Source organism: Tamandua tetradactyla, chromosome 8 (genome assembly GCF_023851605.1).
Source record: "Tamandua tetradactyla isolate mTamTet1 chromosome 8, mTamTet1.pri, whole genome shotgun sequence".
In the NCBI taxonomy this organism is placed as follows: domain Eukaryota; kingdom Metazoa; phylum Chordata; class Mammalia; order Pilosa; family Myrmecophagidae; genus Tamandua; species Tamandua tetradactyla.
In genome coordinates, this window is record NC_135334.1 from 88606773 (window position 1) to 88631207 (window position 24435).

Consider the following 24435-nt stretch of genomic DNA (forward strand, 5'->3'; position numbering starts at 1 on the left):
GTACCTATTTCACTGGGCTGTTGTGAGGGTTAAATACGTTAATATACCAAGGAGCACGTGGAACGGTTTCTGGCACACAAGCACAGTAGCAGTGTCTTCTGCGACTGCTTTCACCTTGGCCCAGTGCCGTCATGGCCTCGCTAGTCTCGCTCGGGCTTCCAAGCTCTCCATTTTAATCCCTGGAGGGAAACAGTCCTTAAAATCTTCTTTACATTAAGGTATTCCTTTTCTAATGCAATATAAAATGCAGCTCCTGGTGCCTATTGCCCTTTATAGTCTGGCCATCATACTTTGTAGGTGACCTCAGGAGAAAAAGGAAAGGCGTTTGGTTCTTGGCTTTGAGGCTTTTAGCACATCGTCAAGACCAGCAGATAGACAGCAGCACCCTGGATAATAAGTGCAGCCATCGAAATAGTACCAGGCACAGGAAACAGGATGATTCATTCTCGTGTGGGTGCGAGGACAGGCACCACCGGGTGGATGACAGCTGAGATGGTGAATTAGTCTGCCAGGTGATCCAGGGAGGAAATGAGCAAAGGAAGTGATGTGTGGTTGGTACAGAGGTGTGGAGCTGGGTGGTCCGCTTGATGGTGCTGATGGAGCAAAGCAGGCAGGGGAGGGGAGGACTGGACCACAGAGATCTTTTCCTCAGAGACTGACGGGCTCTGAGCCACCAGTTGGGGCAATCTCAGATTGATATTTTGGGGTGGTCGAGGTGGCACTGTGGGAAGTGAACTGGAGGGGAGGACACCCATAAGGAACCCTCTGCCTGGCTGCTCCCGGGTGGGCCAGTGGGGTGCTCATTACACCCCATTGCACCCGGCTTCTGCACTGACAGGTAGCCAGTGTTTCTTAAGGAGGAGAGTACATCAGAATCACCAGGGCGCTTTTTCACCGTAGCCATGCTCCACCTCCAGGGATTCTAATTCAGCTGCTCTAGAACAGCAGTGTCCAGAAGAAACATGATGTCAGCCGCAAATATGAGACACGTGTCACTTTAATATTTCTGGTGGCCACATTTGCAAAAAAGTAAAAATAAATGTAAAAATAATTTTGATAATATATTTTATATAACCAAACAAATCCAAAATATTATTTCGACATGTAATAATTATAAAAAATTGAGGTCTTTTATGTATTTTTATATATTTTTTGACCAAGTCTTTGAAATTCTGGGTGTATTTTACACTTACAGCACATCTCAATTTGAAGTAGCCATATTTCTGAGGCTCAGTGTTCCATGGTTCCCATGGACCGTGTAGCTCTCGAATGGGGGTCAAGAATCTATATGTTGATCAGGCATCAAGGGATTCTGACAGTCAGGTTGAGAAGCTACCCTGCTTCCTCCTTTCCATTCCAGTATCCAAATCTTGCTCATCCTTTGAGTCCCAGTTCAGGTTTTCCCTCCTCTGGGAAGCCTTCCTCCAGGAGTACCAGCTGGTATCAGACTTTCTTCTTCTGGAAAACACAGCTTGTCTTTGTCATTTATTTGACACTAATCATATATCACCTTGTGTTGTTATTAACCTTTTCATGGTGCATTTCCATTTCCCTTTCTCAGGCGTAAACTCTTGTTTGTCAGAAACCCCATGCTGTTTTTCTTCTTATCCCCCATAGGACCTAGTTCACTCGTCCAGCACCTGTATTCAACATGATCTGTAAACATTTCTGGATTGACAACGTACCTATCCATATTGCATCTTTTAAGGCCTAAAATGAGGAGAGATCTTATTCTCATGTTGTTATAAAACAAGGAAGGAGGAAAGAAAAGGCTTTGTTCCAGGCCACACTCCCCCTGCGGACAGACACCACCACTCTCAGTTTATCACATTTTGTGTATTGATTTGCAGCTGGACTTCCAGTTAAAACAGATATAACCCCCGGGCCATCTCGATTATGTTCTGGAGCACGACGTTCTTTCTTCTGTAGGATGAAGTGTAACAGGCCTTCGGTCAAGGTTGAAGATAAGGACTTCCCCTCTACCTGCTCAAAGAAAAAAGGTAACAGTTTAACAGTTATTTAAAAATCACATTGCAGGTGAGGCTTCCTTACTACAGTGGAACTCTCAGCAGGGTGTTGGGTCAGAGGTTCCTAGTTGGCCAGAGAAGCAGGATGTGGGATTGCCACTGAGACCACCTATCCTACCCACCCCTGATAGTTTAGGGCTTTTGGGGAAAAAGAGAGACAGAGCAGGGAGACCCTGATATGTTGTCATGATGACAGACTTGTGGGGAGGGCGCTTCTTTTTAAATTCTATTTGTTTTAATGTGGTTGGGAAGGAATATTCTTAGCCACCATCCTAACTGCCTTCTGGGCACCTCACCCATCCACCAAATTTTTTCTTGCTAAGTTCCCCAATAATTTCATGTTGTTAAATGCAATGGGCACTTTCTGTTTTTCTTCCTATTTGACCTCTTTTTTCCTTCTCGAAGTGTTCGTTTCCCTAGGATTCCATAATACTACATTCTTCTTGTATCCTCTGCTCTCCATCATCCCAGAATTTCTTCCTGGTTCCTTTTGCTGCTGCTCCTCTTCTGTCCTAGGAAGGTTCTCTTCTCTCTACATTCCCTCCATAGGTAATATCAATCCAGTCCCTTAGCTTTAAATGCCATTTTTATGCCAATAACTTCCAAGTTCATATTTCCATCCCAGACTTTTCTTTTGAACTCCGAGTCCATAACATAACTACTTTATTCATTCTACTTGCCTGACTATCTCAAGGGCATCTCAGGCATGACATATTTTAAAGGCAACCACTTGAACTTCTCCTTCACTATAAATGACGCCACCATCCATTCAGTTGTTCCTACTAGAGGCACCCTCACCCTCTGCCTCACTTTGCTCTTGATCCAGTCAGTTAGTAAGCCCTGCCTCAACAAATGCCATCCAACATTCCACAGAAGTTATGAAATCTGCTTATCCATCTCCATGTTTGCCACTATCACTCTGATCCAGGCTCCCATCATCTCTCACCACGTCTGGTTCAGTAAGCTCTGCATGCTTTCACTCTTCCACACAGCAGCCAGAATGGTCTTTGTAAAAGTACATCTCTTTATCAGTCTCCCGTTTAAAACCCTTCAATGTTTCCCAGACCCAAAGTTCGGTAAATAGCCTATAAGGATTGGTCCCCCATGCTTAACATGTCCCAAATTAAAATCTCTCCCACTCCTGTAAAACATAGCCCCTATTCTGTATTCCCCGAGTTAGTGAATGACACCAGCATCCACTCAAACCAAAAAAGGTGGAATCATCCTCATTTTATATTTCTTTCCCTTAAGCCTGCTATTCATACCGAATCCCAATATTTCTATCTCAGAAATGTCTCCCGTGCCCTTCCCCTGCTTTCTCATCTTCACTGCACTGCAATAGTTCAGCCCTCATCTTCTCACACTCTTTTCTTGTCAGTGGACTCTTAACCAGCCTTCCTACCTCTGATCTCTATGCTATGCCAGTTCACCCCATGCTCCTGGACCACCCAAACTGGTTCAGTTTTGCTGCCTCCCCATTTAAACAGCTTCAAAAGCTCTTCATTTCCTGTCTGAAAAAGATCAAAACATTTGTTAGCAAATAATCCAAATCCTTTATAATCTGCCTCCTAACTGCCTTTCCGACTCTATCTCCCTCTTTGCTTCAACTACATGGACCTCTTTGCTGTGTCCTGGGCGGGATGCACCTCTGGGCCTTTGTACATTCGCAGCCTTTATACTTTCTTACTCCTTAGTCAGTGCTCATCATTCTTGATCCACCTCCTAAATTGAATTTTCTAGGAAGCTTTCCTCTCCCCAAAGAGATTAGACACACCTTCTTGATTATGTAATGCCCTTGCTATAACTGGCTCTACCAAGCACATATGACACTGGATGATGAGCATCTATTTTCCTGTCTGCCTCCTCTCACTAGATTCTCACTTCTGGGGAGTGAGGCCTTCTTTTATGTTTTTTTTGAGTCCCTATTCACAGCCTACTCCAAAGGCTGATTACACCTCCGTGCCCCCAAGCCGGGACTGACAGTAACCATGGATTTTGCTTTTTAGCAGATCGAAAAAGCTTCTGCACAATCCACAGCACAGGCTATTTGAAAAGTTGGCCACCCACAAAAATGGGGCTAGATGAAGACAATGAACCGGACAATGAGGGGTGTAACCTCAGCTGCCTTGTCGCAATTGGACGACTGCATTCTCACGTAGTTCCACAGCCAGTGAATGGGGAAATCAGGGTGAAATCTATGGAATATGTTTCTCGGCATGCGATAGACGGGAAGTTTGTTTTTGTAGATCAGAGGTAAGAATCTGCATGTTACTCCTGAGCAGTAATGGTAGAAGAATTTCAACACTGACTGAAAGGGAAAGAATGAGCCACCAGCTGGCTTTTCTGAGGAGAAAGAAAGAGGAGAAAGTGATGGGGGGGGAGGGGGGGGGCGTCCCTAATAAAGAGAGACTCATTAGGATATCATCATAAAGACAGAGATTTTTCTTTAGGTCATTCTTCAGCATGGAGAGATGTTAGTTAAGTGGGAGTGGTTTGATGTTTCTGGCCAAAAGGGAAATAGTAGGCATAGCATGTATCTGAACCTATAGAGTGTTCCAAGACCATTACCCTGGCTGGAATTCTAAGGAGTAGGACTTAACAAAGATGATCTAGTCCAGAACTGTCCAATACAGTCACTAGCCTCATATGGCTATTTGGATTTGATTTAATCAATCATAATAAAATAAAATGAATAAATTAATTCTTCAGGCTCCCTAACCATATTTCAAGTACTCAAAAGCCTCATGTGGCTAGTGGCACTCTTATAGAACATTGCAGAAAGATCTACTGGACAATGTTGATCTAGTTCAACCTCCTCATTTTATGGATAAGGAAACTGAGGCCCAGCCTGGGGACTGGTCTTCTCCAGAATTCACAGTTTGGTAGCAGTGCTGGGCCAAGGGCTCTCTCACTTTAAAATATTCACAGGTTAATAATTTCTCTGGCTACTAGACATAGCCAGTAAATGATGGAGTAAAGAGAGCCACTTTCCAGGGTCCTTGTGGCCTCAGCTGATGGAGCTACTGGTGTTTGGTTATCCGGATAAAAAGCAGGCAGTAAAAAAAAAAGCAGCTTTTTCTAAGTTTTAGATTTCTACCACACATGATCTGATATAGTTACCATTTCAAGACCATCTAAAATATGATTTCTTGTGATAACAGGCCCTTTGGGAGGTTCCTTTGCTTTGTTTCCATCAGTTTTTATAGCCTGGATTAAATTCAGATGCCTGAAGAAAGAAAAGAAAAAGATCCGCATAATAAACATTCTGAAAATCCACCCAGCTTTTTTGCCTCTAGCTTTAACAGGAACAGGATCTATCTGCCATAAAGTTGGTGGTCATCACTGAAATGGCTTTTTTTCTTTTTAAAAATTCCCTTTTAGGGCAACAGCTATTTTGGCATATTTACCACAAGAACTTCTAGGCACATCATGTTATGAATATTTTCACCAAGATGACATAGGACATCTTGCAGAATGTCATAGGCAAGGTAAGCTGCACTGTATGAGAGTCTTAAACAGTTCTAGTTTAGTCCACATAGCCTTCTGGAGTAATCTGTCCCCAGCCAGTCCAGGACTCTTTTAGTTAAAGCATCTGTGAGGAGTGGAGGCTGATGCTCTTAGTCACTGTTTGTTGCCTCACAGATCCCCCCGCCCCTAACTGCCAGGAAGTTTTCTGTGCCTAGACTAGAGCAGTTTTTATAAGACATCTTTTGTTCAGAAGGTTTAGCTGAACCCTATAAAGATTTAGTGTGGCCCAACTTATCTGGTTCTCTTTGCCATGAAAACCTGTTCTGCTCCCAGCGTCTTCCTTCTGGACTAATGGCATGGCCCCATTGCAACCTCCATGGAGAGAAACTGATGTTGACCTGTTCACTTACCCACCACCATGGCCCTGGTTCTGGCCTTTGTGCCCCATTGGATGCTTGAACACGCTGCTGCTAGGGCTGCCTACTCCTTCCTCCCCAGCCCATCTGTCAGAGTTATCCCATGTGGTCCCTCACAGATCAAGCTTGATAATGTCACATCCCTGCTTAGAAACCTCATGTCTTGAGAAACAAACCCAAATGCCTTCAACTGGGATTCAGGTTCCTCACTTCTGGCCCCAACCCACCTTCTCAGTTCCACGTCCCATCCCTGCCACCAGAGGCCCTGTGCTCCAGCCACCCGAGCCTGTTCTCCTCTTCCATGTGGGTTTCTCTTACTCTTCTTGAGGCTGGCAGTCATGTCTCCTTTTCTCTCTTCATTGTGGGCACATGAAAGGTGCTCATTATGTGTTTGTTATATGAAAGAATGAGGTTTGAATAGGTGAGTGACCCCAATATAGACTCAGATGTCCTAAAAATGAGATAATTGATGCCCTAAAAATGAGATAATTGCTATACTGCCCACAGACTTTGGATGGGGTAAAGAACATGGCTCCTTTGGACAGCGCTTTCCCCTTTGCGGGGATTTACTTTGTACCCAATTCCAGTTCAATTTCTAGGATGAAGTCAGTTACTCCCTGGAGCATTAATTTCTTAGGCTGTAAAAAATAGTGTCAGGTTTGCAAATTAATTGAAAGGCTCTAAGTTAGACCCTCAGAAATAACCCTTTCTCTGCAGTGTTGACTGCAGCTCCCTTGGATTATCCAAGAGTGATGGCATCAGAGCCTGGGCACCCTTTACATTTGGTGTTAATCTCCCTGCTATAATTATATTTGAGTAAATAATATTTGTGGTTTCTTTGCATTTTCAGTTTTGCAGACTAGAGAAAAGATCACAACTAACTGCTATAAGTTTAAAATCAAAGATGGTTCTTTCATCACACTACGGAGTCGATGGTTCAGTTTCATGAACCCCTGGACCAAGGAAGTAGAATACATTGTCTCAACCAACACTGTTGTTTTGTAAGTGTTTTTCCTATTCCAGAAGCTCCCTTACTTCAAAGAAAGATGCCTGGGGCTCCTTACCTAGGGAAGAAGTTACAGGCCATGGCCAGTGTTACATCCTTTAATGCCATCTTGTTAATATCCTGTGAAGCCTCAGAATTGGAATAAGCCAGAGAGGGTTATTAACAAAGGATAAGTTTCAATACTTAGACCGTGCAAGCTCTGGTTTGTGAAATTGCTCCAGGAAACAGGAACAATCCCTTTCAGAAAGGACCCAGCCTTTGAATTCCACAGGCCCTGCATATTGGGCATTGTTTTACTGCTATAGAAGGAAGGGTCACCAATCCATAAAAGACTCATATATGTACCAGCTCATACTGGCCTTGGCTAAGGATAGGTGGGTAGCCATGCCCATCAGGCTGCTGGCCTGAGCCCTGGCAGCTAGAATGCCACCTCAAAGGCTGCTGCTACCTGCTATGTGAGTAGGGGAGGGGAGGAGCCTTCTCTTTGCCCAAGCTGGCTATCCACATCTCCTCCCCCATAGTGTCCAAGTCACCCCCGATCATAGCTGAGCTAGAGGCTGTGGTCGGGTATGTAGTAGTCTGGCAGGAAAGGAGGTGTTGTAGCCATAGTAGTGGGCTGCTGCAGCTACCACCTCTGCTGGATAGCACCCCACACAAATTAGAAAGGTCCACACAGGCAGTGAGGCCAAAGGCTGGAATGCTCTCTGTTGTGTTATGAAACAGTAAGGAGAGCTGTTCAGTTATTCAGACAGTTCATTTTTTGCCTGTCCAGGTCCAGAGTGGACACTCAACACTTTGGCCAATGTGAAAGGTCCACAGTTCTGAGCAGGCCTGACTCATATTTTCTTATTGCTGGTATGTTCACAGAGCCAACATCCTGGAAGGTGGGGACCCAATCTTCCCACAGCTCACAGCGTCCCCCCACAGCATGGACAGTATGCTCCCGTCTGGAGAAGGTAACTATGCACTGTCTGGGCATTGGGGTTTGTTCATTGAGAAGCTCCTTGTGGCTACCATACCCTTCCGCACAACTATTCTGCATATTCTGAACAAGGAAGGGCTTGAGAAGATGAAGTGCTAATTTCCCCATGAGTACAAAGAATGCTGTCACCTCTCACTGTTGAGACTGGAATACTGGAAACTGTCTTTCCTAAGGCTGCTTGGACCCTGGACGCCCCTGAAATTGCAATCTCTGTATTACTCTCATGTTTTCCTCCTCTTCTGTTGCCCAATGGGCTGTGGAATAATGTTCCTTGGTGGCTGCTACTATTTGGGAGGATGGGTTCTGTCGGCACTGGGTATGTGCCATACCCTAGCGGAGCTCGCTTACATGGCTTCAGTCCCCATCCCTCTATCAATGCCCTCCCCACCTCCATCCACATCTCTAGCCCTGGTCTCTCTCGTGAACCCTCCAGATCCACAGAGCTACCTAAAGTTCCAGTGGTACCTGAATTTCAACATAGGCCAAACCAATTTGCTGTATTCCCTCTGTCTGATTGATTATTTAAGCCAGAAACCTGATTGCTACCTCTCCCCCATAACAGCTAAACATGAAATCCTGTTCCTTCTGTCTCTTACATTTCTCTCATGACTGCCACTATTTAGCCCTCCTTATCTCTTGCTAGGATTATTGTAGATAACTTCCTACCTCTAGTCATACTCTCTCCACTCTCTACTACAATAACTTCTCCATGCAGTGGGCTTTCTAATACAAATCTAATTCAGTGCCTTTTCTATGTGAAGTCCTTTGGTATTCCTTATTCCCTTCTGGATACTGTCCAGATTCTTTAGTTTAACATCCAAGGCCCTTTGTGATCTCAGGTGTTCTGCCTCTCCATTTCATCATCACTCCTTCATTGTCATTCATGATGAATTCCTTAGATTAGTTGCCTCAGTGCTTTTGTACATGCTGGTTGAGGTGCCTGGAATGTTCTTCCCTCCTTACCTCTCTGCCAAGTTAATTGGTACTGGTCTCTCAAATTCAGCTCAGTTAACCATTTCCAGGGAGCTTACCTGGATGAGTTAAGCACCCTATGCTTACCTCAAATTTATCACACTTTGCTTTGACCATTGTTCATTATGTCTGTCTTCCCTATTAGACAGTGAGCTCCTTGAAGGCAGGGATCCTGACTCACCTTTGTAACTTTGGTACTGTGTATAACACATTAGTACTCGGTAAACCTTTGCTAAGTGTATGAAGAGAGTTAGATGTTTCATGTCAACACTTTGGTGTCTGATCCTAGAAGGAAGCTTGAGCCTTTCTCTTCTGGAATTCGAGCTCACTTCCTGACAATCTGTGGCTGTTATTGTTCACAGCACAACCCTGAAATTGAACTTCAAGTGGATCATGGGGTTTAAATTGACATATAGTATTTCTTCCTTGGTTTCCCCCTCTCACTCTCAGATTCCTTTGTTGTAGGTGGTCCAAAGAGGACTCACCCCACTGTTCCAGGAATTCCAGGGGGAACCAGGGCTGGGGCAGGAAAAATAGGTCGAATGATTGCTGAGGAAATCATGGAAATCCACAGGCGAGTAACCCCTTCTACCTTGTTCCCTTAAACCAGTGGTTTTCAACCCAGGGAAATTTTGTCATCCAGGGGATGTTTTGCATATTCTGGAAGCATTTTTGATTGTCATAACCAGGTGGGAGGTTGCCGCTAAACATCCAACGGATAGGGCCAGGGATGCTGCTAAACATCCTGCAATGCACAGGACAACCTCCTACAATACAGAGTTGTTCCAACCAAAGTGTTATAGTGCTGAGGCCAAGAAATTTTGCCTTAAATAAAGAAACTAAACCAGAAAAAGGCCAGAGCTAACAGGGACCTCTTCAGAGGCTCAATTTTATTAATACTTTGCCTATGACTGAAGGAATTGTCCAGTAAGGATGGCTGTATATTAACATTCTAGAACTGCAGGAGAATAGCTGTAGATTGCCAGAGTGATTAATAAAAATTAATAAAATATTAGCTTCTTCCACTAAAAAAGCTGCCTAAAGTTAGTAACAGGGACCAAGCACATCAGCTAGCTATCTTGAAAGAGACTTCTTTTCCAAATGAAAGAGGAAGAGCTTAGAAGCAGTACCACCTGGGTTTGACTCCTGGGCTTACTTCTCTACTTGGATATGCTTATGCTTAAGAGGTTCACTAACCTCTTGGTCTCCATTTTAAGCCATAAAATGAAGGCAGTATTTATTCCTCCAAGGATTGTGTGGGATTCTTAGGAAACTCATAAAAGTTCCTAGACCAGAACCTAGCATATAGTGAATGCTCAAAAATTAATTAAATCTAAGTCTTAATGTAAGAGCACTTTACTGTAAGTCCATTTGAATTTGGGAAATGGAGAGAGTGGTAACCAGGTTTCTAGGATTGCAAACTGTAATGGAACATAAAATAAAAGGAAAAGTTTAAAAAGACATTCTCTACTACCTCTGGATTAATTCTTGGGAAATGGGAAGCTAGCCTGTTTTCCTGTTGGCCATATAGGGGCCTTTATTCAGTGAATAGGTAGATTCTGTTCCAATACCATGGGATGAATGCATGTGGGTGCCTGACTGCTTCAGAAGGAGATATGAGGGTAGTCAATAGCAGTAATAAGGTTCGGACCAGCCACTGCCTATCCTGCGCTTTGAGACCATCCAAGAACTGTCTGAAACAGTCCTTAAGCTCAAGGATTTGATACTCTTTGAGTAATCCATTTACTTTATAATAGTAGAAAAAGGGGAGAGTACATGGGTTGAAGCAAGCAAGAAAGGAGGGGTTTGAACTTGGTCTTCAAGGCAGGAGGGGTTTGTGACAAAGATGTGTTGTTCCCTCCAGAAAAGCCAGCACACGCCAGAGTGGGGATGGGTGTGGCATGTTCAGGAGCAGACTGCCTAATTGGGCAGCCTCTTTGTAGGAAGGAACCACAAAGCTATGATGGGAGATTGCTAAGAATACTAAGAAACAATGCTGAGCAGTTTGGACTGGAAGAAAACTATAGAACCTTATTTACTGTAGATTGCTGAGCAGGTGTCCAAAGCATTGTATTAAGAATTGTGGGGCGGGCCACGGTGGCTCAGCAGGTAACAGTGCTTGCCTGCCATGCCCGAGGACCCAGGTTCGGTTCCCGGTGCCTGCCCATGTAAAAAAAAAAAAAAAAAAAAATTGTGTATGTTGGATTGGAATAGGGAGGAGAGATGAAGGTGGGCTGTCTGATATAACCCAGGAAAGAGGCCTGTCCTACAGTGATGATGCTGTTCAAAAGAGAGAGCAATAATTTAAGAACTGACTAGATATTGAACATGTAAAGGCAACTCCAAGATAGGGAACCTGGAAAACTGCTTTCCTAGACATATAAAGATGGTAGATGTTCATCAATTTTTTAGTAAGTAATTATTAGCCATCTGTGTGTGCTAAGAGCACGTAAGTATAAAGCTTTATCCTGCCTTTAAGGAACTTATAAATCCAGGAGAGAGAGAAAGCTTATTCACTCACAGGGCTACAGAACTATGCAGTAGATGCCAAGAGCCAAAAGCCTTGTGGGTAGTAGAGGATGGGTCCCAGTTGACTCAGAAGCAGCAATCATGCTTGCAGATGCTGAGAGCCTGGTGGTCACACAGCTGCTGCCATACTCTCCCTAACCTTTAGTCCAGTGCAAGGCCATGGCTTCCTCTCCTAAGGTACTTTTGCCTGACAAAAGTTTATATACATTTACAGTTCTACGTCCTCCCCTCTAAAAACCCACTATGCTGAAAAATATGCTGACTTAGAAAGTAGGGCCTACAAGGCTACACAGGCTAAACAGAGTGTGTAGGGAAGAAGCTAAATCATTTGCTGTGAATTCCAGTTCATAATACCAAAGATGGAGGTTGGACTTCTAAGATTCCCCCAACTCTGAAGATCTGGGATCTCTGGCCACTTACTAGAAACCCACCCACCCGACCTGAACTCCAAACCTAATCCCAGGGCTGTCAGTGAGATGCTTGACTCCAAGATGTGCCACCTATTTTGGTAGATATTTTTTTTTTGTTTTGGAATGCAGCCACACCCATTTGTTTATGAATTGTCTACAGCCACTTTCAAGCTATAGCAGCGGAGTTGAGTTGTGACCGTATAGCCTGCAAGGTCTAAAATAGTCACTGTCTGGCCCTTTACAGAAAGAATCTGCTAATCTCTGTTCTGGACCTTCATCTTCTCACCCCCAACTCTCAAGAAAGCACATATGCTCCACTAAAAAAGAAAAGGCAGTGTAACTAACTCTTCTATTCTCTGATAGGATAAGAGGGTCATCGCCTTCCAGCTGTGGCTCCAGCCCTTTGAACATCACAAGTACACCTCCCCCTGATGCTTCTTCTCCAGGAGGCAAGAAGGTGAGGCTGATGACTCTTAGGCTAGGTCCTTCTTAATCTAGGGGGCCTCTTGCTCAAGTTTGGAAAGATGAGGAGTGGGGATATATAATTACAGTTGTGACTGAGCCCTATCTAGGTAGAAGGGTGCACTGTTGCTGAATAAATCAGAACTTTTTTTCTTCCTTGAAGGAAATGCTCCTGTGCAGACTGGGTGGTGCACAGGTAGAGCAAGGGAGGCTTGCTAACATTCTCAGAGGATTTGTACCACATGAGTGGAGGAAGACAGAAGGAGAACATTCTTAAGGAGTGGGGAGCTGGCAGTTCATTTAATTAAGGGACCAGTTCAAGAGTTCCCAAGTGGAAAGAATTAGTGCATACCTCACACACCTATTTCTCTGCCAGGAGTTTTCAATGGAGAAAATATTAGTAAAGCCCCAGGCAGACACTGGAAACAGCAATGTCACCAGCAATTCTTTGGAAGTCGGGCCATGGTTTTGCAATTGCAGAATACTCAGGGACCTGCTGCCTGGCTATCCTGTGATGTGATGGCATTGGGCAAAAATTGTTGAACAGTTCCCAGCCCTCAAGAGGAACTGGCTTGACTGTAAATAGTTTAGACACCACCCATCTTGTTTTCATCTTTGCTAACAAAATTATAAGCCCTAGCCCATATTAATTATAAATCATAAATTTATAGTGCTTGATGTTAGGTTAGGACAGCCCAAAGGCCAGCATCTTTGCAAATGAATTCCTTCTCCCACTATCTCCCAAAACGCAGACAGATAGAGAATATTAGTAATTTGTATATGTGGGACTCGTAGCACACAGATTGTACCAAGCAAAGCAAAGGTTTTCAAAACTGGGTTCAGAACTTCCAGGTTACCAGGACCTGTGGTATTATGTGATAATGGTACAGGGGGCTGGGGCAATTGGTGAGGAGAGAGGGTAAGATCAGGATTTCTGCTTTACTAGAATAGCTTTACTTCTGTTTTATATGAGTCTTCTGCAAAGTTTCTGTTTAGAAAAGGTTTTGCTCCCCGCAAAATAGGTTAACAGTCAATACATGAATAGAGCACAGTGAAAGGAGGATAAACTGGTTTAAAGACTGGCTTTGCCATGTGCTAGCCATGTGACTTCGCACAATGTTTACTCCTTCATTTTCTTTATAATGTGGCTAAAGGTACCTACAATTAAATGAGATAATAATGTATGTAAAGTGCTTGGACTTTAGTAATGACCCAGAAAATGTCACTGTAAGATGAAGTCTGAGCTAGATACTCTCACCTGCTACTTGCTGGCTGTTTTGTTACACCCTGGGTCCTTCCTCTGCTATTTGATTCACCATTACCTTAAGAGTGCCATCCCCTTCTCTGCTTCTCAATTCATCTCTGAGACATTTGACTTCCTGATATTTTCAAGAACCCCATTACTCTCAAAGGTTATCACTCTATAATAATGCTTAAATATTCCTCGGGGAACGTTAAATATGCATTCTCTCATCTGATCCTCATAACTCTATAGGTGGCAAAATCCATGCTCCCAAACTATAACCCAGGTCTATTGACTTCTGATTCTTTTCACATCAACAAATGCCAGAAATCAAGAACTGTGCTTTGCATCATCACAATGCCCCAAGTATTTCTAAGGCATTTATGATTTTTTTTTTCCTTTTCTTTGGACTTATAAAATGGGTGTGGGAGAAGAAATTCTGCATTCGTTCTGAGTTCTCAGCAGCAGGACTTTGCTAACTGTTCTTTGTTTGACATCATCTAATAGAAGTCTTCCCAACTGAAGCCATTTCAACGTTTTTCCCCTACCTTCCTCTTTCCCATAGTTTTCATTTTCTCGGTGACATTACACATAATGATAGTGATTGAAAATTCCCTTTAAGAATGTAACATTTCATATTTCATATTTTTCCTCTTTTGTCTGTAGATTTTAAATGGAGGGACACCAGACATTCCTTCCAGTGGCCTACTACCAGGGCAGCCTCAGGATAACCCAGGTTATCCTTATTCTGATAGTTCTTCTATTCTTGGTAAGTGGCATCATTATTCATTTCGATTGTGATGAGGTTGCAAAATGTCTGGTATAAAGTTAGTTTTCAGAACTGGATTGTATAAAACCAGCTAGTCCTAGATAAATTTTAAAACAACAGGGTAAAGCTTTAAAACTTGTTTAAGCCTCTCCTTCGGAGTTGACTTTAATGGTTGAATTCTGGTAAGGGTGCAGTTTTGTGTCCCTGGACCTCAAGAGGAGGCTATGGCAATCAAGACAGGCTTTCTCCCACAACATGGGGGCACCTCTTCAGAGGGACAGCTGAAGGTTCCGAGATGAAAAGCAGCTAAAAAGAAGGGTGATCCATAATTTTAGAGGGTATTAAAAGTCATTAAATAATGAAGAGTTTGCTTCTCCCTATCCCATCTCTCTTTTCCTCTACTTGTCTTTCTAGATCTTTTTTTTTTAATCCTTATTTCTCCTCCCTATTTGTCCTTCTGCAACTCCCTCCCCATAACTTGGGTTATTATCAGAATATTAAAATGAGGTTAACTCAACATTTTTAATAATTAATGAATTTTAAACACTTTTTTCTTATTTTTTTTAAAGTTGGTTCTTTCCTCTGAAAAACACCAAAGTTAAAAAAGATACATATTTCAGTGCAGCCTTAAGCAGCAGCCTCTCTCATCCTACTGTTAAATAAACTTTCTATTTAGGACTTGTTTAGAAAAGTTAAACATGCTTTGGTATTTTTCACCACTGATTAGTCTTTATCTCCTCCCACAGGTGAGAACCCCCACATAGGAATAGACATGATAGACAACGACCAAGGTTCAAGTAGTCCCAGTAATGATGAAGCAGCAATGGCTGTCATTATGAGCCTTTTGGAAGCAGATGCTGGGCTGGGTGGTCCTGTTGACTTTAGCGACTTGCCATGGCCACTGTAAACACTACACGTTGCTTTAGCAACAGCTATAGTATCAAAGTGCATTACTGGTGGAGTTTATAGTCTGTGAAGATTATTGGATAAGGAGAGAACAGCTTTTATGAACTGTCTTCATAAAAGCCATCTCAGAGCCATTGATACAAGTCAATCTTACTATGTGTAACTTCAGACAAAGTGGAACTAAGCCTGCTCCAGTGTTTCCTCATCATTGATTATTGGGCTAGCTGTGAATAGCTTGCATTAATTGTATATTTTGGATTCTGTTTGTGTTGAATTTTTTAATCATTGTGCACAGAAGCATCATTGGTAGCTTTTATATGCAAATGGTCATTTCAAATGTATGGTGTTTTTACACTACAAAGAAGTCCCCCATGTGGATATTTCTTATACTAATTGTATCATAAAGCCGTTTATTCTTCCTTGTAAGAATCCTTTACTATAAATATGGGTTAAAGTATAATGTATTAGACAGTTAAATATTTTTAATAAATGTTTCCCTTGTTCTATAAATACTCTTTACATTGCAAATAATTACGAAAACATTTTTACATGCTACCTCCATTTTCTGTAACAGATATTTAAAGGTGATCCATGCCAAGAACATTTTGCAGTGCCTTTCTGACCTTTAAAACAGTTCTGGAACTTACATTATTTCCCTGTGCTATCGCTTACCTGTATTGTTAAAAGAGTTAATTTCAAAATTGTTCCAACTTTATGTGAGAGCAGAGATGTTACTACATAAACACAAATTTCATCTCCTCTGAAATCATAAATTCCAGATTAAATGTAACAAATTGGTCTTTGACTTATAACCCACAATTATGACTTCAAACATTAAGTGACCCCAGACCCACAGCACCTAAATAGTTCTAATTTCTTCTTTGATAGGACCTCAAAATATTTTTAAAAATAGTATTTGCATGAATAATTTGCTAAGCAGAGCAGCACAGTATAGTGGAAAAAGCACTGAACTAGTGTCAGAAATCAGCTCTGAAACTTAGTGGTTACTACATAATCTAAAGTTGTTCCACCTTTCATATCAGGTTAGATTAGAAAATGCTCATTCTTCTCAGCTCTTTTGTTGTTTGGGATTAACAGCATATTTTACAATTATTAGGGAATCTGCCTCATCATAATACCAGATTGGAATCCCTTGAGCTAATATTTGGTTTCTAACTATGCTTACATCAATAAGAAGAAATCTGTGAATTATGAGACTAAAAATCTGATCAAAATGGTTATAAAGTTGGTCAGAAACAAACCAATGAAATTTTATTCTGATGAAAAACTCGAGTTTACAATCATTAAGTAAATGAAGAGCAAACACTTCATTTTCCTATCCCATAACATTTAAGAAAAAACTCATTAGTAAATAAATATCTGTGAACAGATTAAGGATAAGGCAGACTGGATAATAAACCACCTCTGATGTTCACAATCCCTGCAAATGACTCACTATAAAAGGGTGAAAGTGGCACTGGAGATATCTGAACTGATAATATGGACATTGATCACATCCTAATCATTCAAATAAGCCCAATGATACTCACTTTGTGCTCATCAGTGGGCAGCAAACTATATACGTTTTACTAAGGAAATACTTTGATAGAAGCACTTGTTTAAGTTATATAATACATCACATCTACAAAAAAATGGCTTGAACAGTTCCATTTAATCACCATTTATAAAGTATGCTATATAATAATTCTGCATTTTACCTGGGATGTGACCAATGTCAGTCTAGACTGAAGGTACTTAGCTGCCAATTTCCACCACTTCTGAAAAAAAAACTAGATGTGTGAAAAAGGACTGTCCCCCATACAAAGAACCAATTTCACAAACCTACTCGGTAAACAAAAACATTTATATAACTGGAACCTCAAGATACTAGAGTTGTACACATTTTAAAAACCATTCAGCTACCTTTGGTCTTTCAAAAAGCCTACACTGCAATATCCTAAACATTGTTATGTGCATCTCACAATGAAGAAGAGTGGCCTTGCAGTGCAGAATGAGGAGAGTACAACGTCACTGTGAAGAGTAGCATGCTATGGTTTCAGGAAACATGAGCATCACAGCATTGGATTCTGTCCATCAGGATCGAGGTCATTGTTGCCAGAAGGGGGATGGATAGGAAGAATATCCAGCTCATCCACTTGTGGAGTTGGGTGCATGACTACTAGCTGATCCTGGGGAATGTCCGCGGCAGCTGCTGCAAGGTTGGTGATAGATTTACTCTTTACACACTGAAAGTCTACATGCCGGCTCTTTCCTTCTTCCTTTTCCCAGGACATTCGAATAAAGGGTCTTTGGACATAGTTGTAAATCACTTCTGGGCGGCCCCCAGGCCTTTTCTTTACTTTTTCTTTGTAGGTAGGATAACCTGGGGAGAGAGAATTTTTAAAAACAGAGGACAAGACATAATTTATTTCTCACTGAATTTAGCCTAAAGATAGTTTTTCTGCTGTAGCTTTTGAACAGAAATTAAAACAAGGAGGGAAAACAGTATTCCACTCACTAGTCACAAATTCAATGGCTAGAAACTGACCAGTGATAAGAGTCAATCCCATTATGGTCTTGCCATTCCTGCTCAAGGATGAGGAAGATAGTGCTATTCATAATCCAATCAAACTAAATACTTCGCTTTGTCTAACTTCCAGTATTCTGTGGCAACTGTATTCAACAATAGTACTTCAGGTTTTCTTTCCTTAAATATCAGGATCTAAGTCTCAGTTAAGTACTCTGACAAAAAGAGTTCAGAACAAAGTTTCTAATCATGGGACTAAGGCCATTCCTAATATGGCCTGCTAGATGGAGCAATAAATCCTTCCAGTTCTGACTGCTTTTAGTACCCAAATTCTATGAGAGAGAAAAGCTGTTGGTCCACAAAAGATAGGTAACACAAACAAAATGAAAAATTCCAAAGAGGTATTTTTCAGTGAAATCATACTATGGAGAGTGATTTTGGTAGGTGCTAGTCATGCTTTTCCATCCTCCTCTTCTAGTACTTTTTTTTTAATGTTCACCATCCAAGCAATCCTGCTTATAATTATAAGCCTTAGGTAGGCCTAACTGTAGCAACATCTGGGTGTGAATATGGTACCATAAAAACAGAATATTTAAAAAAATCCTTCCCAGTCCTATATACTATAATTCTTCCTCACATAGCCAAGTTCTGCCCTGTCCTCCCTTACATACCAAGCCAATCTAGTGTTCACAAAAATCAACATACTGAACAGCTAATAATTAGACTCTTATTCAGGGTCTTTTGAAATTCAGAAAAATCTGAAAATTGTTTCTTTGGTTCCAGAAAACATCTCAAATGTCTACCAGGATTGAAGGCATTCTATTTATTTTTTTCAAGAGGAAAAAGTTAAACACTTGATGGGAAGATATGGATATTTGGAAGTGAAATACTTATTGAAGGAAGAGTAGAATAGCAGCCTAGTTACTATCCTGCCAAAGTCAAGCCCAATTTATCCAAGTTTGTACTACTCAGGCAAATAATGTATACTGCTTCTTTTTAAAAATGTCAATTTAATGTAATATTTCAAAACTACTCACAGGTTTTGAAATCAAAGAGGCCTGGGTTCATTTGTGGCTCAGCTATATTCCAATGAAACCTTAAATAAGGTATTCATCCTCCTGAAGCTTCAATTTCTGTCTCTTAAAAATGGGGGAACATACTGGATAACCAAATAGCTTCAAGTGATGGGGGAAAGCTCTACTTTATAATATATCATCAGATAATAAATGTAGAAGGAAGGATAGAAAATAAAGATTAGAATGGCAATAAATGAAATAGAGAACAGAAAAACAACTGAGAGAATAAGACAACAAAAAGTTGGTCCTTTGAAAAAAAATCAATAAAATTGACCAACCTTAAGCTAGACTGACAGAAAAAAAAAAGAGAAAAATGCAAATAACTAAAGCCAGAAAGGAAAATAATATCACTACTGACCTTACAGAAATTAAAAAATTATAAGAGGATATTATGAACAATTGTATACCAACAAACTAGATAATATAGGAATACTTCTTTAGTCTGCCAAAGCTGCCAGAATGCAACACACCGAAGGTGGATCGGCTTTTAATAAAAGAAGATTTATTTAATTAAAAACTTAAAGTTTTTCAGAGGAAAGGCAGATAACTTTCATCTGAGGTTCTCTGTTACATGGGAAGGCACACAGCAACGTCTCTCTTGGCTTATCGGTTCCAATGGCCTTTCCTGGGGCCATTTTTTCCTGCATCTCCGAAAGTCTGGCCTGAGCCGTGGTGCTGAGATGAGATATGCTGAGCTCTCTTTTAAGCCTCCAGCTAATTAAATTAAACAACATTCATTGCGAAAGCACTCCCCTTAGCCGGCAGATGTAATCAGCCATAGATGAATTGCACATACTAATGACTCAAGTCCACAGGAACAGAATTACAGGGCATCATTACCTGGCCAAGGTAACAACTGCAACTAACTACCACACATACCTCATTTTATTCTACTTTGCTTTATTGTACTACAGTGATACTGCACTTTTTACAAATTGAAGGTTTGTGGCAACCTTGCATCAAGCAAGGCTGTTGGTACCATTTCTCTAACAGGATGAACTTTTACTTTTGGGTCTTTGTGTCATATTTTGGTAATTCATGTGACATTTCAAACTTTTCCATTATTATTATGTTTGTTATGGTGAGCTGTAATTGTTTTGGGGTGCCATGAAATGTGCCCAAACAAGACAGCAAAATTAATTGATAAATTTTGTGTGCATTCTGACTGCTACACTGGTCGTTCCTGGTCTTTCTCCCTTTCCTGGGTCTCCCTGTTCCTGAGACACAAAATACTGAAATTAGGCCAAATAAAAACCCTACAATGGCCTCTAAATGTTCAACTGAAATGAACAGTCACACATCTCTCTCTTCAAATCAAAAGATAGAAACGATTAAGCTTAGTGAGGAAAACATGTTGAAAGATGTTTCAAACATGTCGAAAGATGTTGAAAGACGAAGTAAGCCAAAAAGTAAGCCTTTTGTACCAAACATTAGCCGAGCTGTGAATGCAAAGTACAGTTCTTGAAGGCAATTAAAAGTGCTACTTCATGAACACATGAATGATAAGAAAGTGATACAGCCTTACTGCTGTTGTGGAGAAAATTGTCATGATCTGGATAGAAGATAAAACCAGCCACAAGATTCCTTTAAGTTGAAGCCTTATCCATTGCAAGGCCCTAACTCTCTTCAGTTCCATGGAAGGTGAGAGAAGTGAGGAGGCTGCAGAAGAAAAGTCTGAAGCTTGCAGACATTGGTTCATGAGGTTTAAGGAAAGCAACTGTCTCCATAACATTAAAGTACGAGGTAAAGCAGCAAGTGCTGATATAGAAGCTGCTGCAAGTTATCCTGAAAATCTAACTAAGATAGCTATATTAAACAACAACAGATTTTCAACGTAGATGAAATAACATTATTTTGAAGAACATGCCACCTAGGACTTTCATAGCTAGAGAGGAAAAGTCAACACCTGGCTTCAAAGCTTCGAAGGACAGGCTGACTCTCTTGTTAAAAGTTAATGCAGTGGCAAGAATCCTCGCCTGCTGAGCTGGAGACCCCGGTTCGATTCCTGGAGGCTGCCCATGCCAAAAAAAAAAGTTAATGCAGTTGGTGACTTTAAGCTGAAGTCAATGCTCATTTACCATTCTGAAAACCCTAGGGCCCTTAAGAATTATGCTAAATCTACTCTGCCTGTGCTCAATAAATGAACAATAAAGCCATGATGACAGCATATCTGTTTGCAGCATGGTTTACTGAATATGGAAGCCCACTATTGAGACCTACTGCTCAGAAAAAAAGAAAAAGATTCCTTTGCAAATATTATTGCTCACTGACAATGTATCTAGTTTAGAGCTCTGATAGAAATGTACAAGATTAACATTGTTTTCATGCCTACTAACACAACATCCATTCTGTAGCCCATGGGTCAAGTTGTGTATATACTATGCTTAGTCTTCAAGAAATAAATTTTTTAAGGCTAAATAATCATTCCTACAGAAAGACAGCCATATAGTGTCATTCCTCTGATGGATCTGGGCAAAGTAAATTGAAAACCTTTTGGAAAGGACACACCATTCTAGGTCCTATTAAGAACATTTGTGATTCATGGGAGGAAGTCAAAATATTTCCATTAACAGGAATTTGGAAGAAGGTGAAAGAAGGTGACGCCAACCCTCGTGGATGACTCTGAGGAAGTAACTGCAGATGTGGAAATGACGAGAACTAGAATTAGAAATGAAACCTGAAGATGTGATTGAATTGCTGCAATCTCATGACAAAACGTTAAGAGATGAGTAGCTGCTTCTTAAGGATAAGCAAAAAAGAAAGTGGTTTCTTGAGATGGACTCTACTTCTGGTGAAGATGCTGTGAACATTGCTGAAATGACAAGTCCATTTAGATTTAAGAGGATTTAGAATATTAAGTAAACTTTAGTTAATAAAGCAGTAGCAGGGTTTGAGAAGGAATGACTCCAATTGTGAAAGTCAAGTTCTACTGTATGTAAAATGCTATCAAAAACACTACATGCTACACAGAAATCTTTCATGAAAGGAATGTTAATAAATATGGCAAATTTTATTACTGTCTTTGTGCTGGTTTGAAAATATTATGTATCCAAGAAAAGGCTGATTCAATCTTGTGGAGGCAGCTGTTTCTTTTAATCCTGAGTCAACCCTATAGGTTGGAAAGCTTTGATTAGATTATCTCCAGGGAGATGTGATATGCCCAACTGGGGGTGTGACCTTTTGATAAGTGGTGGTGTGACTCCTTCCATTTCAGGTGGGTCTTGATTAGTTTACTGTAATCCTTTAAAAGAGAAAACATTTTAGAGAGAGTAAAAAAATGACAGAGCCTACAGAAATGACAGAAGTCTTAGAGCTGACAGAGCAGATGTAGATGCTTGGAGAACAACTGCTTCAGAAAACACAGACATGGATGTTTGGAGATGCTTAGAGCCCAGCAGACATCACCATGACATGTTAATCAAGCCAGAAACTGGAGAGAGCCAAAGGAAGCCAAGAGATGAAAGCCAGCCCCAGAGAAGCAAAGTGAGGAACTCCCACAGGAACAGAGGCTGAAAGCAACGGAGCCCAGGAGCAAGGGACCTGGAGATGCTAGCCACATGACTTCCCAGCTGACAGAGGTGTTCTGACCCATCAGCTTTCTTGAGTGAAGGTGACCTCTTGTTGGTGCTTTAATTTGGACACTTTCACTTCCTTAGAACTATAAATGTGTAACTTATTAAATTCCCCCTTTTAAAAGCCGTTCCAATTCTGGTATATTGCATTCTAGCAGCTTGCAAACTAAAACACTGTCTCAATGTAAGAAATTGTCAGTCACCCCAACCTTCAGCAACAACCACCCTGAGTAGTCGGTACTTATTAACATTGAGGAAAGACTCTCCACCAGCAAAAGATTATGACTTGCTGAAGGCTCATATGATGTTTATCATTTTTTTAGCAATAAAGCATTTTAAATTAAGGTATTACATTGTTTTTCTTAGAGAAAATGCTATTGCACACTTATAGACTACAGTATAATACACACATAACATTTACATGCACTAGGAAACAAAATTTGTATAATTTTTTTCTTTATCACGGTACTCTAGAAACAAACCTGCAATATCTCTGAGGTATACCTATATAATAGAAAGTGAAAAATTCCTAGAAATATATTAATTACCCAAACTGAATCAAGAAGAAATAGAAAACATCAACAAACCTATAACAAGTACTAAGGTTCAATCAATAATCAAAAGATCTTCCACCAAAGGAAAGTCCTGGACCAGATGGCTTTGCTGGTGAATTCCACCAAACACTTAAAGAAGAATTAATACCTATCCTTCTCAAAATCTTCCAAAGAATTCAAGAAGAGGGAATACTTCCTAATTCATTTATAAGCCAGCATTACTATGATACCAAAACCTGGTAAAGACATCACGAGAAACAAAAATTACAGATGAACGTCTCTTATGAGTATAGATGCAAAAATTCTTAACAAAATACTAGCAAACTGAATTCAACAGCTTATTAAAAAGATTATATACCATGACAAAATGGGATTCAGTCTAGGAATGCAACAGTGGGTCAAAATATGAAAATCAATCAATGTAATACACTGCATAAACACAATGAAGGAAAAAAATCAAATGATTTTCTCAATAGATGCAGAAAAGGCATTTGACAAAATCCAGCATCCTTTCATGATTAAAAATACTCAGAAAAGTGGGGATAGAAGGGAATTTTCTCAACATGATAAAGTCCATTTTTAAAAAACCCACAGCTAACTTTATACTCAATGGTGAAAGACTTAAATAAAGCTTCCCCCCCGCAAGACAAAATGCCCACTTTGACCACTGCTAATCAGTATTGTACTAGAAAATCCCCCCAGAGCAAAATTAGGCAAGAAAAATAAATAAAAGGCAAGTAAACTGAAAAAGACTAAGTAAAACTATCCCTTTCTGTAGGTGACATGATCTTTTATATAGGAAATCCAAAGGAATTCACAAACTATTAAATGAATTCAGCAAAGTGGCTGGGTGAAAGATCAATACACAAAAGAATAACTGTATTTTATTTCGAAGGGTAAGGGCCTTGAATAGCCAAAAATATCTTGAAAAAGAAAAATGAAGTGGGAGGTACCACACTTCCTGACTTTAAAGCATATCATAAAGCCACAGTGGTCAAAAGAGCATGGTACTGGAAAAAAATAGGCATATTTATCAATGGAACCAAATTAAGAGTTCAGAAATAGACCCCTTGATCTATGGTCAATTGATTTTTTTTTTTTTTAATTTTTGGTGCATGGTCCAGGAATTGAACCCAGGTCTCCAGCTTGGAAGGCAAGCATTCTACCACTGAACCAGATCAACTAATTTTTGATAAGTCTCCCAAGCCCACTCAACTGTGACTGAACACTCTTCAATAAATGGTACTTGGAGACACGGATACTCATAACAAAAAAAAGAATGAAAGAAGACCCCCATCTCATACCCTATTCAAAAATTAACTCAAAATGGATCAAAGACCTTAAAATGAGAACCAGCACCATAAAACTCCTAGAACAAAATGGAGGGAAACATCATCAAGATCTATTGATAGGCAGTAGTTTCTTAGACTTTACACCCAAAGCATAAGCAATGAAAGAAAAAATAGATAAATGGGAACTCTTCACAATAAAATACTTCAGTGCTTCAAAGGACGTT

The 24435-nt window shown here is 40.6% G+C and overlaps 2 protein-coding genes and 1 long non-coding RNA gene across 24 annotated transcripts in view; 1 reads left to right on the plus strand and 2 right to left on the minus strand.

The window, feature by feature from the left end:
- Positions 1 to 15677, plus strand: part of BMAL1 (basic helix-loop-helix ARNT like 1) — a 112526-nt gene extending 96849 nt beyond the window's left edge. For 7 of the 10 annotated variants that reach the window (XM_077114030.1, XM_077114031.1, XM_077114033.1 and 4 more), the window contains 9 exons: positions 1851 to 2000; positions 4034 to 4280; positions 5409 to 5515; positions 6762 to 6912; positions 7785 to 7873; positions 9337 to 9445; positions 12174 to 12267; positions 14182 to 14284; positions 15031 to 15677. In XM_077114030.1, the coding sequence (XP_076970145.1) occupies positions 1851 to 2000; positions 4034 to 4280; positions 5409 to 5515; positions 6762 to 6912; positions 7785 to 7873; positions 9337 to 9445; positions 12174 to 12267; positions 14182 to 14284; positions 15031 to 15191 (1211 nt within the window). In that variant the 3' untranslated portion in view covers positions 15192 to 15677. The remainder of the gene's footprint in view (positions 1 to 1850; positions 2001 to 4033; positions 4281 to 5408; positions 5516 to 6761; positions 6913 to 7784; positions 7874 to 9336; positions 9446 to 12173; positions 12268 to 14181; positions 14285 to 15030) is intronic. The other 3 variants (XM_077114034.1, XM_077114037.1, XM_077114040.1) reach the window with 1 other exon arrangement.
- LOC143644707 (uncharacterized) lies at positions 1822 to 5643 on the minus strand. The gene is made up of 3 exons (XR_013156824.1): positions 5435 to 5643; positions 5148 to 5253; positions 1822 to 1983 (listed from the first exon to the last, which is right to left on the minus strand). It is a non-coding gene; the product is annotated as an uncharacterized LOC143644707 (long non-coding RNA).
- A 751-nt stretch (positions 15678 to 16428) lies between the features above and the next one.
- BTBD10 (BTB domain containing 10) overlaps positions 16429 to 24435 on the minus strand; it is a 169361-nt gene continuing 161354 nt past the window's right edge. For all 13 annotated transcript variants that reach the window (XM_077114053.1, XM_077114047.1, XM_077114041.1 and 10 more), the window contains one exon: positions 16429 to 17573. In XM_077114053.1, the coding sequence (XP_076970168.1) occupies positions 17263 to 17573 (311 nt within the window). In that variant the 3' untranslated portion in view covers positions 16429 to 17262. The remainder of the gene's footprint in view (positions 17574 to 24435) is intronic.